General features: G+C 47.2%; 1 protein-coding gene across 2 annotated transcripts; it reads right to left on the bottom strand.

Annotated features, from left to right (window-relative positions):
• Window positions 1-1,319: 1,319 nt before the first annotated feature.
• On the bottom strand, window positions 1,320-6,447 carry LOC311445499 (perilipin-3-like). Of its 2 annotated transcripts, XM_084537712.1 has the most exons (9): window positions 6,319-6,447; window positions 5,046-5,122; window positions 4,103-4,298; window positions 3,314-3,396; window positions 2,852-3,110; window positions 2,455-2,654; window positions 2,184-2,312; window positions 2,017-2,088; window positions 1,320-1,718 (listed from the first exon to the last, which is right to left on the bottom strand). In XM_084537712.1, exons 1-9 carry the CDS (start codon window positions 6,377-6,379, stop codon window positions 1,587-1,589), a joined length of 1,209 nt encoding a protein of 402 aa, XP_084393838.1. In that variant the 5' UTR covers window positions 6,380-6,447; the 3' UTR covers window positions 1,320-1,586. The 2 variants fall into 2 exon arrangements, with proteins under 2 accessions (XP_084393838.1, XP_084393837.1); XM_084537711.1 differs by having other exon boundaries at window positions 1,320-2,088; window positions 6,319-6,446.
• Between the last annotated feature and the right edge of the window lie 9,544 nt (window positions 6,448-15,991).

Here is a 15,991-nt window from a genome sequence, read left to right as displayed (position 1 = left end):
TAAGTAAAGGAGACTAGGTGGGAAACAGCAGCCAGAGATAAGGAGTGCTACACAACAGTCATGAACCCTCAAAACACAGCTAGAGGAATTCCCACGATTCAGGGCAACTTCAAGTGAGGAAAAACTAGAGCAGATCCTTAGGAAAAAAAAAGTCACAGGTGGATTTTTTTTAACCCTTAAATATATCAACTGTTAAAGATTCAATACATCCTTGAGGGATGTTTTTTTCTGGAAGCATCTGAAGTAGCTGCTCTACTTTGCACAGGGAGGATGGTCACTGATGTAAGAGATCCACACTCATACAGTCAACCTCCAGTGCAGTTTTGTAGCCTGTAACTTCCCCTTATGAAACAAAACATCTGGAAACAACTTCTCCTGAGAACTTGACTGATTTGCTTTCTCCCACTGTACAACAGGCTCCCAAGGTAAGAGCAGTCAATAGTGACTATAGGAACTGGGTTTAAGCAATAAGCAAGTATACGCCCCAATGATCCATAAGCAAAACATGCATGATTTGCTAGGCTAAGCACTAAATTAATATAGATCTGATCAGCTGCACTGGTAAGTCAGTGTGGAATACAAGGATGTCCAGCTAAGTTTAGCACCTCTAGGTAGCTCTGTGCAGCTTTGCTGTAGAAGAATAGAGCATACAGCATATTTCCCACCAAGCAGCAGGACTAGCTCCAATGCTTCTTCCAATAAGTGCCCCACTTCCCTCCCTACAGCTTCAGCAGTAATTACATCACAGAGACTGAATTTACCTCTCCTTGAGTTCTTTGCCAAAGAGAAATTGGTCAGCAGTAATCAGAGAGCATGCAGTGGAGAGGTGACACCTGCAATTTATTTCAGGTCTCAACAATAGCTCAGCCTTACAACTCAGGTTGGCTTATTGTTTTGCCTCCAGGACAAGCCAGTTGCTATTTAAGGAGTGCTGGCCAGAGAGCTGTCTAATGATCTCTCACTGAATCTAGACCTGAAGCTGCACTGTATCAGAAGTTCACATTGCATCAGTGGATTAACTGAAGCCAGACCTCAGGGATCACATGGTCCTGCCACAGTACAGCAGTAAGCCACCACACATAGCTGTTGCTGCAACTACTATTTCTACTTGGGAGAAAAAGAGTAGAAGACCATAGCTGTGGTTCCTCCATAAGCCTCACCACCACTGCTTAGAGGCTTTAAAGCAAGTTTTCAGAATCCAGATCCACCCCTTTTTTCCAGCTAAGCAGTGATATTGCCCTCGAAGATGGGAAAATTATAGCTCACATCTGATGAGCAGCACTCACAGCACCTCTCCAGAAAAGAAGAGAAAGTAAGCATTTTTGCATGCAGTGGTTTTATTTTAAACAGTTATGCTAGGTCATATACATCCAGCTTCTAGAAAGAGTTCTTTACATTGCATACTGTGTTGAAGGATTAAGACCAACAGCAAATATTTCATGAGTACAGGCATTACGTGGATACACCATGGAAGGCCATACCTTAGACAGCTTGCTAGGGAGGTGGGGGCACTGGAGACCTTCAGGTCTGTATCTTGAGCCAATGCTCAGCCACCAGCACCAAGGAGCAGGTCCTACTGACCTCCATTACCACCTGAAATTTATTACCCAATGATTATTCAGTGTGACAGCTCCACCTTCAGCTAGGAAGTAGGGTAAAGCTATCAAAGTCCCATGCCTGCGCTCAGGGCCTTGCCCTTCACAGGGAGGAGGCAGGAGCTTCATGAGCCCCTGCCTCCTCCTGCAAGGCCTCCTCCTGCAGAGTTTCCTCCTCCTCCTGAGGAGAGAAGGGTCCCACCAGCCAGGACAAAGGCCGGTTGTCCTTCAGGTAGTCCAGCAGCTCCTCCATGTACTCCTGGATCACAGCCAGCTTCCCCCGGCTCTGGGCCAAGACACTGCTGGACAAGTCCTGGAAGGAATTTGCTGCTGAGAAAGAAGCACGAAGCTCTTCTATGGTATTAAGGGATTGTTTCACCTTATCCTGAAGGCTTGAGGGAAGGCCTTGGATTGCAGACACAATTTTACAACAGGTGATTTGCAGCTGCTGTGTGATGCTGTGTGCCATCAGCAGGGCCAGAGACTCCATCTCCTGGGAAGAGGCAGAAAGGACAAGTTCAGGAGTACATTAATTAAAGAAAAGTAAAAGGGCTCTGGGCTTCTCCTTGCTTTCCCCCAGGGAGATACCTCTGGCTCTGCAGAGCTGGCAGATCTGCTGTCTTCAGGAAACTTCCTAGTCCAGTCCAGCCACATCTGGCACAGTTTCTCCTGCCCTTCCTGAAGCTTTTTATTAAAGCCTTGCTTAAACACCTCAATCTGTGCCGGGGGGGAAAAAAAGTTGGTGTCAGGACACATCAGCTTGTAATCACAGGATTTTTAATCACAGCAATGAAGCTGAGGCCAAGACAACCTCTTGGTCACCTCCTGCCCTCCAACAGGGAGGCCAGGCTCTGCCTACCAGTTCAATGATGGAGTGAAGCTGTCCAAGAGCCTCCTGCATGCCCTGCCAGATCCGCTTCATTTTATCTGAAGAGTGCAGGTAGGCAAACTGGCGAAGTTCATCAGAGAGAGAGCCCAACCGCACAAAGTACCTCCTCTTCTCCTGCTGCTGCTCCACAGACATTATACCTGCATCCTCCTCAGATGCTGCCAGTTTGGCTGGGGAAAAAGACAGTACCTGTAAGCAGCTGATCAAAGGTTCTTACCAAGCGAGCTAAGAAGAGTCAGGAAACCTTGGACTAGGAGTCAGGAAGCCTCCAGCATGGCACTTCCCACTAGCCACATTCCAAAGGAATGGGGCTGACCACCCTCCAATTGATGATCCTGTTACAGATAGTCACATGTTGTTTCCTGACCTAATTCCTCATTTCCAATGGGGAGAGAGTTGTCTTCTTCTGTTCTCCCCAGCACAGCCTCTGCTCTGCTCACAGCCATCTGGCCCACTCTGGAGTCCATGACCATCCCCACACTGCTGGTTACTGCAGATCTGGCAGCTTCCACACTGCTGTGAATAGCGCCCTTAGTTGCATCTATCACCTCCGTCACTCTGCTGCTCACAGCATCCTTTGCCTCTGCCACTGTGGATGACACCAGCTCTTTTGTTTCAGAGATAACCTGCAGAAGAGATTTATGTCAGGTAAGGGTTTAGGGTGAACTGCACTAGAAGGACTCTGCACAGTGTCTGCTTATTATGTGCTCCTATAGGAGCTTGTACTGTGCACCTAAGGAGTATTTCATTCCTTCTGGGAAGCTACCTCACTCCCAAGCTTAGAAAACCTGCAATGACCAGCCTGGGATGCACTACCTTTAAGTCTCACCTGGTCCACTGGCTTTTGAAGGAGTGGGACCTTTTCCCCTAGTTTATCCAAACCTTTGGAGGCATACTCATTTGCTGCAGCAACTGTTTAAAAAGAAAAAAAGTGTTAAAGCTTGTGGGATAAAACAGCAGGAAAAACAAGTCCTGTCTTCCAGAGGACAGTGCTCTGTAAGGAGGCTGGATCAAAGTCTCCATCCAGGCCACCAGGCCAAGCATACTCTGCTGTAAGCTGAATTTGTAGAGCAGCTTCTCTTGGTCTCCACATAGATCTATTCACTTTGATAGCAGCCAATTTTTACTTGCATGGACATAGCCACCTACACGGATTTCCCTCCTGTAGGTCCTTGAATAAAGTTCAAGTGTAGTCCTTACCTCTATAAAAGGAAAAAAAAATGCCCCAAACCCCAGTATGCCAAGGATCCAGGATCAAGTAGTAACCAACAGGATAGGGATGACCTCTTTTTTCACTTTAAGTCCAGAGAGGGTTTTTCCTGCAGCCTCCGCAAAGGTGCAAGAAGCTAGCTATGAGCAACTGATATACAAGACTTTGGACCTGGCAAGATCAGCTTTAGAGCAGCCAAACTCAATACTTATCTTCCAGGGAGAACATCCCTCTATCACATTACCCAGAGTAAGACTCAGCTTTTTGACATTATAAAAAAGTCTGGAGTTGTCCTTTTACTATGGAGAAGGAGAGGTGCATTCCCACACCCTAGGGCTCCTTTCAGAGCTGGAAGGAGAGAGAGACCTTCAGAGGCAGGTGCAGACCTCCCTTTCCCCAGGGAGTTACCTTGAGGCTCCAGTGTAGTCAGAAGTGGCTGCACACAGCTGGCTGTGGCTTCTGTCATGCTCTTCACTCCTTTCTCTGCTGCATCACAGACAGACCTGATGTAGGGGTGGCTCTCCTTAGTGGATGCATAAGCTGTAGAAACCATGTCACAGGCAGAGCTGACAAAGGTCAGGCTACCCATCTGATTTACTGCATCCTAAAAGGGGAAAGTAGTCATGAAGCTTGCAAACATGACACTGAGCATGCAACTATGTGGTGTTGCACCAAAATTTCAACTTGCCTGTTCAAGTCACCTGCCATAAGGTCTAAGCAAGGCTTGTCTTGCTTAGACATTTGCCTTAAAGTCCACAAGCAGACTTTAAAACACCTGTGGAGCACTGACACTTATATCCAGTCCATCATGGAGAGGTTTTCCTCCAGTGCAACACTACCCAATGGACTTCTGAGTCCACAGACAACCTCAGTGCTTCTGGACACATATCCAGTTCTAGTTCATTTTGTAGAGCTATTTAACAACCCAGCACCCCAGAGAGAGCTTCACCTAAACAGGATCAGGTAGGTTGTACACAAACAGGCTTTACACTGCTCTGCAACAAGCATGAAGTTGGTCATGGGGAACAAGGCAAGCACAGGGGGTTCCTGGGCTGCTGGAACATGGAAACCTTTCCACAGGAGCATTGCCAGTAGCAAGCCAGGCTCTTGGCTACAGTATGAGATGAACATCTCCCCTAGCCAAGGACCAGGCCATTTCACTTAGCCTAAAAGGTTATCCCAAGGGCCCTCATGCGTACCTGGGGCTGTGCTGCCACCCCTATTTGCAGAGGGGCGGTAAGGCACAGACTGAGCAGAGACATTCTTTCCTCCACACAGGCCACAGCAGGGCCACCTGCTCATACATGCACCCCAGAGCTGCCACTCATTTCATCTCACACAAAGCACCTACCTGTTGCTCCTCTTCCTTCATCTCTGGGGAGCTCTTCACAGCTTCCTCTTTATCAGGCATAGCAGAGGCCATTGCAGCTGCAATGCAAGTAGTACCATGGTTTAAGAGAAATTCAACCAAACCACTAGCAAGCCTCCAGAGGAGCTCCCCTTCCTAACATAATCAGGAGACTTTTTTTTTTTTGGAGTCCATTAAGGACAGATCCCAGAATGAGTCTCACAGAAACAAAGTTGTGTTTTTACAATAGAAGGTGTTTTTACAGTGGAAAATTCCACTAACCTTGTACATTCAAAAGTGATTGTGCAGGCACAACAGTAGCATAGCAGCAGGGAGTATGTTAAGAAGATAAGGTCCTGCTGTCCCAAAACAAGGAGGATAGCTAAGAAAAACAGGATGAACAGTGTGAAATCAGTAAAAAAAAAAAAAAAAAAGAGTCACGGGCCCTCTAATCACAAGAGAAGGGGAAAAAAAGGAAAAGGAGAAATTAACAGTTGGTCAAATAGAGTTGGACACATACGGTATAGTAGTAAATGTGAAGTAGGTTGTGAACCTGTAGCACTCAGCCAGTGAGGAACAGGGAAGGAATCAAGCATCAGGTAGTGGAGAATGTAAGGTTTTGGTATACTTTTAACATGCACCCCTGCTTGCAGGATGCCTGCCATTGCAAATAAATTGCACAAATAAATTGCAAATAAAAATAGCTTCAAAGACGACCCTGTCTGAGAAACTGAGATACTTCTCACAGTCCCCTCCCCTTATAGGGGAAAAGGGTCTAGGGAATTTCCAAAGCCAGCTAGTATTTAGGTTTCACATTGCCCTCATTCCCCTTATATAAAGGAAGCCTTTCCCCATTCTAGATCTCTGTTAGAGAGAGATCATATCAATAGTGAGCACTCTGCTTAGGAGAGAGATCTGGTACCTCTTTCCTCCCCACCAAGGCTTAGAGAAGCTTTTGCACTAGGGGAGGGGTAGTAACAGCAGATTTAGAGGAAAGAGGGGAAAAAAAAAAAAAAAAGAAAAGAGAGACACAGAGAGACAGCAGAAATCTGCTCTGCTGCCAAAAGCACAGCCCAACCCCACCCAGCTTTCCACACAACACCAGCACAGGCCATACCTAACCTTTCAGCCAGGATCACAGGCAATCATGTATTAATTAAGACTCATTTCACTCTGTGATTAAACAAGGTAAGACACATCTAAACATGAACCTGGAGGTCACAAAACAGTTACAACCTCACCAACCAAAAGCTTTCCCTCCTGTAGCAAACAGTACCTTTTTCTCCCTGTTGAAGGTAAGCAGATAACCAGCAAGAAGGAACCAGGCACCACACCATGCTGCCCCCCTGCTCCCTGCCTTTATATGCTGGATGGGGAAGTGAGCTGGGGAGGGACCCGAGTGACTGACAGCTCTGGGAAACAGCAGAAAGGACCCAGGGTCTGTCCTGGCCTATGAGAAGTGGAAAGGGGCAGTGATGGGTCCTGCAGTGTCTCATTAATTGCTCTGTAATCAAGCAGGTACACCTGGCTCAGGGCAGGGGAGCTTCTTTCAGAGGTTCCTGCAAATGGAGAGAAGCAAGGTTGGTGTAGCCTTCTATGGCCTTACATGAGCTTCCACAACCTTTTGTGATCATCTTCTAATATCTTGCTTCAGGTCACGGGTACAGTCTGGAAATAGCAATTTGTTGCCTTTTTTTATTATTATTATTGGTAAATAATAACCAGAAAAGAAAGGGAAATAAAGAGATCTAGAGATCTCTTTATAAGATAAAGAGATCTTCACTCCTAATGTGGGATTCCTTTTGCTTTTATCTGACAGTGCTTGAACTTTAATGCTGGAAATACTGGAAAAAGGGAAACACCACTCCCCTTTTAAAAAGGTAGAAAGGGGGTCCTGGGAAACTACAGACCAGTAAGCCTCACCTCTGTGCCTGGCAAGATCATGGAAAATATCCTCCTGGAAGCAATGTCAAGGCACATGCAAGACAAGGAGGTGATCCGAGACAGCCAGCACGGCTTCACCAAGGGCAAATCATGCCTGACCAACTGGTGGCTTTCTATGGTGGAGTGACTGCATCAGTTGACAGAGGAAAACCAACCAATGTCATCTACCTGGACTTCTGCAAGGCCTTTGATATGGTCCCACATGACATCCTGGCCTCCAAATTGGAGAAAGATGTGTTTGACGGGTGGGACATTCAGTGGGTAAGGAATTGAAGGAAATTGAAGGAAAGGAACGTCATTGCAGCCTTTCAATAATTGAAGGAGGCATATAAAAAAAGATGGAGTGCAACTCTCTGCTCAATCAGATATTGACAGGAGGAGGTGGAATGGTTTTAAACTAAAAGAAGGGAGTTTTAGATTAGTGGTTAGAAGGAAATTTTTCACCCAGTTGATGGTGAGGCACTGGAACAGGTTTCCCAGAGAGGTTGTGGATGCCCCATCTCTGGAGGTGTTCAAGACCAGATTAGATGAGGCCCTGAGCAACCTGATCTAGTGGGTGCCATCGCTATGGCAGGGGTGTTGGAACTGGATGATCTTGGTGATCCCTTCCAAACTGAGCCATTCTGTGACTCTATGATTCTAGGGGAAACTGGGGTCCCATGATCCGTCCCCGTCAGCAGAGCTTCACCTGTTTGCAGAAAGACTCCTCAGTCTCTCACCAGGACCAGGGTCCTTCCTGGTGGTGGTGGGCATGGTCAGCAGGAAGGGGCAGCCAGCAGCATCTGGCTCCTGCAATGATTCTCCCTGTATGCAATTTAGTGGCTTTAAAATACAGAAATACTAACATCAGCTGAGAAGCTTATACTGAAGCTGCTTGTAGTCCCATCAAAAATTTCTGAGTGGGGTGGGATTTTCATCCCACCAAGAGTCACCACTTTATTTATGCATCATCCAACATTTCAGCAAGCCTGTTAATGAGTGGGAGTTCAGCACTGAACCTGTGCAGGATCTGGGTAGATGAGAGTTTGCTTTGTTTGCAGGAGAACACATAAAACATTTGTGTTACAACCTGCATCCAGCACCCCAGCTCCTCGAATACAGCATCTGTCATTGCTTTCATTTAAAAAGAAAATCAAAAGAAAAAAAAAAAAAAAAAGCTGTGAGTAGGTGGCACCAGTGAAACAGCAACATGGATCTGCTCCGTAGTTACCTGCCAGAGGAACATGGATCCCAGCAGCAGAGCAGACAGGACTGGCACCCACCCACACAGTGAGTTAAATTGCCTTCCTCTCTTCCCAGTATTCATGAGCTCACTCCCAGCCAGCATCCATCAGGATACCATGGCAGCTACAAAGCCCTTTCCCTGTGCAGGGAGCTGCCTGTTCTCTGCTCCCACAGCAGAGCAAGTGCCCCAAGGCAGCCTGTGCCCCACACCAACCTTTGCAACCCCTGTTTCCCATGTGCACAAGGGCCGATGATGCACAGAGCCCTGGAAGCCCCTCCAGAGCCTCAGGTCTCAGCCAGGGCTTTAGAGGCTTCAACCGGTGCTTAGCATTTGTGGTGTGGTCCCTCCAGGAGCCAGTCCTGTTACCAGGAGGTGAAATTGAGAAATACAGCAGCCCTGTTTGCCCGCAGGGGCAGAATTTCTGCCCACATACACCAAGCTAATGGAAAGGAGACAGAACAGCAAGGGTGGCTGCAAATGATGCTTGTGTTGGCAGTCAGCAAACACAGATCCTTTTGGCAGGAGCTGAGCAGGACTCCTGCTTGCTGCCGGAGCCACATAAAGATGGTGGTGGATTGGTATGTGGCAGAACAGTGGGGAGCAGGAAATGCGAAACCTGGGAGGAAAACAGACTTTAGCCAGTCCTTTATAAACACAAAACAGCCACCCTCGTAAATCCAGACAGCTCAAATGCAACAGAGGTAATAACAAATCCTTCCTAGTGAGATGATTAAAAATAAATCTAAGATTTCTATAACCTCTCTCCTTTGTGAAGCTTAAGAGGGAACCCAGGCAGTCCTTAGCCTGTCCTGACCCTACCCATGCCCCAAGTGCATAGCGCGGTGGCAGAGATGGGGTGAGTGTGCAAGGATGAAGGGAGTGTGCCAACATGGTGCAGGATGGCCTAACCACAGGGACACAGGGGCAGCTCCAGGAAGAGCAGGGGTGAGCAGTGGCTCCCACCTTGCGGTGTGCCTGGTGGTAGAAAGTCCCCTGGGCCTGCAGAAGGAATTGAATACAGATCTACCATAACTGTAGTAACGCATTTGCACCAGCAGTTATATATCACTACATGTATTTTTGCATTAAGGTAGGGCTACAGGTTTTGAGAAGAACATACAGGTGCTGAATATCCACTGGGGGGGGAAAAAAAAAAAAAAAAGGTGACTTGGAAAAAATGTTTGGCTGGATGAGCTCAAACAGACACTGACTTGGTTGCTTCTGTTTTGGCAGCAATGGTTATAGGCATGTGTAAAAACAGAGTTTTGTGTTCCCATATAACATTATTGATGAGCTATAAGATCTGAGGTTATTTCAAGGGCTCTTCATTTCTACCTAAGTCTTTCTGATGTGCCACTCTTCAGGTCTGGGTGCATGTGCCCTTGTACCTCTTATCTACAGTTCTCCTTATGTCTCTGGATGGTGAAGATTATCGGTAATTTAGCCACTGTGATGATGGACCCTAAGCACCGTACATTCTAATTTTTATACTAAATAAAAGGCATTACCTGTGGTTTCTCAAGTGCATTTAATGGCAAACTCAGTGTTAGAAAAAGGAAAAGCCACTTCTGAATGGCCCTAGCTGCACAAAGATCACAATGTCATGCAGTTTTCTGGATGATGAGCTTGGGCAGGGCTGTAAAATGAGCCTGTTGTAACAGCCAGAAAACTGCTGGCAAGTGAGATGCTGGAAGCTAGTCCAACAAACCTGGAGGTTCTGACATACCGTCTTTCCTCAGAGCTCGCTATCACCATAACAGAGAATATGAGAGCAGTCAGAGTCTAAATTCCTGTTGTGCTCCCTTGTAACTTTCCTGAAAAAGAGGAAAAATTCCTCCGAGTACTCGCTGTCCTCCAGACGAGCCCTGAAGCGGTGGTGAACATCATGTCAGAGGATCCAGCTCCCCAGAACACCTCAAGGAAGCAGTGTTTGTGCCATTTGCCTTTGAGTTTATATTTCACTTTCTGCCTTGGGACAAGACAGCAGCATTGCTGAAGCACATCACTCCCTGCACAGCAGTGGCTGCCAGCACACACCTCTCACTGCTCCTTGTGTCCACAGCCTCGAGTGCCCTGCGTGCAGCAGTGGCATTACGCCAGCCGTAGTGCCCAGGCTGGGTCTTATGGTGTTGGGGAGTCAGACAAGTGGGTCCTCCACCCAACAGAACAACAGGCAAGGCTTTGGGTGATCAGAGTGATAATGAGGTTTGTTCCCTCGTATGGGGACAGAAAGACCTTTGGTGTCTTGAGCTGTTCATGCAGCTTCTCTGCCTGAGCTGAGTCTCCCAAGGATGTTTACTTCCAACTTTTTTTTTCCAGGAGATGAGCTCCATCTGTCACAACAAGAGCCTTAGGAGGGCCCCAGACTCTCTCAGGAGGAAGGCGGCTCTTGCTGTCCCACACCTGTCAGGTGCACTGAGGCACTGAGGATGGATCCCGAAACCCTGCAGGTTTCCCAGAGAAAGAAGACATTCATGTTTCTGTTCCTGTGCTGAGCTTGAGCTGCTTTACAAAAGAAAGCCAGGCATCTGGACCTCTCTCTTAGCTCCCTTTAGCTGCCTTCAGAGGAGAGAAGAACTGATTACAAAGAGGCAGATGCATCAACCTGACTCAAACCCTGAACTCCTGCAGAAAGCCCTTCAAAACCATACTGACTTCCAAGAACCTGCTGCTGTCCCCTCTCATGCCCTCTCTTTACTACTTAGTTCATTTTGAAAGCAGGATGTTTTGCTAAGCCCTCTTGGCAGAAGAAAAGCTCCTACAGAGGCAGAAAACAGCGAGCAATTTCATGTTACAGGTCTGCTGGCTTTAGGACCAAAAGGCATGACCTAGTGCTTTGTGTCACGGGGGAGCAGAGACTTTCTGCTTGGAAATTGCTGCTCAGATCCTTTGTAGTATTGACTGAGCCTTTCTGTCTTGGAAAAGTGTAATGAGTGTGATATCTGTCTGCCTGCTGCAGCTGGGTTTCAGCAGCTGGGTAGTTACAGTGACAACTGCCCAACGCTGCCTTCCTTGGCCAAAGCTGCAGAGCAGCTGTGCCTGCAAGGAAGATAAAGATGAACATTCAACATCAGAAATGGGGGGGACAGAAAAGGGGGACAAGAAAAGGCAGCCAGAATGGGCATTGCCATTACCTTTTTCTCATAGGCAGCACAATTCATGCAGAGAAACTCAGGAAGCTGGTGGTGTTGAACTGGAGAATCCTCTGCTGCTTGGGCATTGTGAGATATGTTCATCTGATTCGTGTCAGTATGGAACAATGCTAGGGCCGTGTGGTATGATGAATGTGACCTTCTGTCTTACATACCCTCGTATAACCACAAGTCTAAGAAAAACAGAGTGGTTAATGTATATAATTCTTTTATCTTGCAAAGGAATGTTTTAGCAATTTGTGTCAATAGAGAGCTTGAAGGGAAATGTATTTGTAGACTTTTCCTTGGAGTCTCTGATATCTGGGGGGGGGGGGGTCAGAATAACTGCTAACTATTATGACTATTGCATGGGACACTATGCAAGTCTCTGCTATCTGGCCAGGAGATTAAGGAGACGGGGAGAGCTGAAAAACAACTAAAAGACAAAGCTTGCAGGGGATGTTGCACAAGTCTCTGACATACAGCCAAGCTGGACAAAGGAGAAGGACAAGAGGGAGGAAGACTATGAGCCTTCAGCACGAGAGACCCCCAGACACTCCCAGAGGGACCACCTGAGACTGATACGCATGCTCCAGTAGGAGGGTTTGGATTCTGGAAACTAATTATAATAACCCTTTTTTTTTAAGAAGTAGTAATGAATATGTATTAGCCTAGGAGCATAAAAATCAGCTACTTGATGTAACTGGTGTGTGTCTTGGTGGAGCAGAGACTCCTGGTGCACCCAGCGCTGTTTGCTTACCTCTATTCCTTTAATAAATTGTAAACTTTGATTATAGTCCTATTTTGAAGACTGAACCATTTATCACAGGCACTGATGGTCAGGGTAGAAAAAAATGTTGTTATTTCTGTTTTTGTTGTGTGGTTTTTGTTTTTTTTTCATTTTGTTTTGTTTTGTTTTTTTTCCTTTACTTGGTGGTACTCATCTGAACTACACTGGATAAGGAAGAAAAATATGTTTGTCTGTAGGCTGGCAGTGAACTCCTCAGCACTGCAGGTGAGTGCTCAGCTTTTCCCCTCTGCATCTGAAATCTTCTTGGGGTGTGTGTGCATGTGGCTGGCAGATTGGTCTTTCTTCCTATCACTGCTGAGACCACCTATAGCTGGGGAAAGACACTGCCCAGGGTGGGGATGGGGAGGGCGCAGGTGCTGCTGTGCTGAGCAGGCAGAAGTCTTGTGCAGAAGTTGTGGAGGGCAACTGGACCCAAAGGTCTGCTCCAGCCCATGCTGGAGAAATCAAAGAACCAGATCAGCTAATCTAAGAGGGCTACAGCTAACTGGTTTTTCTGTCTTTGTATCACATCTCGAGCATTTGTACTAGATGCAAATGAATGCCTTTTTCCGTGCTCATTATTGCACTGATGTTTGAAGACCACGGAGCTATTGTGGAAAAGAAGGGCTCCAGCCAAGCCAGAGGAGAGCCTGTGGATGCTGTATCCATGGCGACAGCTCCTTCCACTTTCAGAGCTCTGACACCAATTAGAGGCAGTCTTTCCACTGCTAATGATGGGAATAGGGAGGCCGGAGCACTGGGCTGGACCTGAAGGCTGTGGGACTCCATCCCCAGTTCTGCCAGCTGCCTGTGGGTGGCTTTCTCTGAGGCGGCTCAGCTCCATGTCTCTCCTTCCCCATCTTTAAAATGGGGATCATGATACCGGCCTTTTTCTGCAAAATGCTTTGTGATCTGCTGATGAAAAGTGCCAGGTGAGAGCTATGATAACTGATAATAAACTCCACACTTACCATTAGAAAGGCAGTTCCTGCTCAAGGCAAGTCACAGTCCCCTTAACCAGAGACACAGTTTCTCAGTGCAGATCTGGCCAGCTACAGCTTCTAAGCCCATTGCTTTGCTTCATAGAATCATAGAATGGCCTCAAGGATCATCTAGCTCCAACCCCCCTGCCATAGGCAGGGATACATCAGGTTGCCCAGGGCCTCATCTAACCTGGCCTTGAACACCCCCAGGGATAGGACATCCATGTCTTCTCTGGGCAGCCTGTGCCAGGGCCTCACCACCCTCTGAGGGAAGAATTTCCTCCTAACCTCTAATCTAAATCTCCCCTCTTTTAGTTTAAAACCATTCCCCCTCCTCCTGTCAATATCTGAGCAAAGAGTTGTTCTCCATCTTTTTTAGAAGCCCCCTTCAAGTACTGACAAGCTGCAATGAGGTCCCCCCGGAGCCTTCTCCTCTCCAGGCTGACCACCCCCATCTCTCTCAGCCTTCCTGCCCAGGAGAGGTGCTCCAGCCCTCTGGGCATCTTGTGGCCTCCTCTGGCCCCGCTCCAACAGCCCCACATCCTCCTGGTGCTGGGGGCCCAGAGCTGGACGCAGGGCTCCAAGTGCATGATCTGCCCTTGGTGAAGCTGTGCTGGCTGTCTCGGATCACCTCTTTGTCTTGCATCTCCCTTAATTTTGCTTCCAGGAGGATTTTTTCCATGATCTTGCCAGCCACAGAGGTGAGGTTCTGACTATCAGTAAAGACTGAGGCAAAGAAGTTGTTGAGTACCTCAGCCTTCTCCATGTCTGTTGCTTCTGTGATAGCAGTCAGTTATATTTGCCTAATTGAACCATGGTTTCCAATTCCTCTTGCTTGTTTCCAATTCCTCTTGCAGCAGGAGGAGAAGGCATGTAGTGTCTCATGCAGGGATGTGCTTACCCAGACCCTTGATTCAGCGAGCAGAGCTGTCAGGGGGATGAGTTGGTCTCCACTGCCCTTCAAATCTGTTTCTGCTAAGACCTGGATAAACTCAGACAGTGGCTGTGTGAAACAGCTGCCTGGCCCTTGAGGAAGTGCCACCAGCCTTCTCCCACCACCCCTCGTTACTGCACCAGGACTGCTAGGCAGGTGGGACCAGAGTGCAGTTCCTGGCTGAAGAAGGCAACAGGGGGTTACCCATAGGAGACCCCAGAAGCGCCTCCAACAGTGTCCTCAGCTGGAAGGCTGATGCTTGGCTAGCTGTGCTTGGTTGCAGTGTGGGAGATAGATCTGGAGGATTTGCAAGATGCATGTGTGCAGAGGGGGTTATTGCCCTTCTGCAATGCAAGCCAGGAGGTCTGAGCACACTAAATACACTTGCTTGGATTGTACTGGCTTATGTCATCTGTATAACACATGATCAGCAGGTAACTTAGGGCCAGCATTTGAAGAGAACACCCACTGAACTGTCAGAAAAATGCTTCAGAAATTTCATTTGAAGTCCCTCCCATGTAAAGAAACTGGAACTTGAAATATGTACAGAGCACAAAAGAATAGGCTCTAGCAGCAGATTTAAAAAATCAGTGCTTTAGGCAATCTCCTTAGCAGCTTGTTAGATGTTTTAAAAGTGCCCTTCCCAGCTCCAGAAGAAATAATACTACTAATGATCATGTCAGATGCAAAATAATTTCACAGCCTTTTTTTCTCTGTGAGCTTTCCAACTTCAATAAATCAAGTTCCCTTCTATGCAGATGGAGAAATCCAAAACCCATAGTACAGATGTTTTAGGTGGGGAAGGGAAGGGAAGGGAAGGGAAGGGAAGGGAAGGGAAGGGAAGGGAAGGGAAGGGAAGGGAAGGGAAGGGAAGGGAAGGGAAGGGAAGGGAAGGGAAGGGAAGGGAAGGGAAGGGAAGGGAAGGGAAGGGAAGGGAAGGGAAGGGAAGGGAAGGGAAGGGAAGGGAAGGGAAGGGAAGGGAAGGGAAATCTTTTTCTGCATTAGTTCCAGCCAATACTTTGCATTCGCAAGTCAGGCACTTGCTGAGCTGTGATACCTTCTCATTAGCACAGCTGAGTGCTCTCTGGGATCCCATGAGGAGGTGTTAGACTTAAGCATGGAGAAACATAATAAGGGAATCTGCACGTGCCTGCATGTTTCACTGCTCTGCAAAGTGATCTGGTGGCCCCAGCAGAGGTGGTGAGCATCCAGTTTTCCCCAGGGTTGGGGTGGTGAGATTGTCATGCTGTGGTGTGATATTCCTTCAGGCTGAGAGCTGATTTACATGCCTGATGCACCGGGGGAGGGTTTAGCCAGTGAACTGTGGGAACTATTATTCTCCTTGCAAATAGTCCTGTGCTCAGGATGATTGTCCTTGAGGACATAACCACACCTGAATGATTATCTCAATCCACCAGGAGAAGCTTTCCTGCTAGTGACACACTTGGGGATGGCAGAGATGAAGCAGGGCAGAAAGGACACAGGCACCTTCCTGTCTTCTGCCCAACAACACACGAGGGGGAGTTTTACTCCTTTGTTTTTAAAGAAAGAATGTTGTATAGGGGAGGTGGCAAACATATTTTAAATTTCTGCCTTGAAATTTTTGGTTTATTTCTAACAAAATCATTGCAACCCAAGCTAAGGTAATTTGAACTACCCAGAAAATGCCTGTTTAAAGCCACTCTCCCAGATACATCTTGAAACTCTGTTGAATTTTCACAGGGGGTGATGGAGAAAAGGTCCCAGAAATGACTGATAAAAAAAATGCATTGAAATGAGCAGAGCAGTATGAATCTTCAGTGCTCAATGTAGTTATAGAGCAAGAATAAATAACTTACACTGCCAGATCAATCTTCCAGTGTTGATTGCACTCATCTACTCTCTTTGTTCTGAATAATAGAAAACATCACTCCAGGCTCCTGCAGAAAGTAGACTAGGGCCA

Source organism: Aythya ferina (genome assembly GCF_964211825.1).
Source record: "Aythya ferina genome assembly, chromosome: 16".
In the NCBI taxonomy this organism is placed as follows: Eukaryota; Metazoa; Chordata; class Aves; order Anseriformes; family Anatidae; genus Aythya; species Aythya ferina.
Note: the sequence above shows the minus strand (reverse complement) of the source record. Positions and strands in the feature narration are given on the sequence as shown.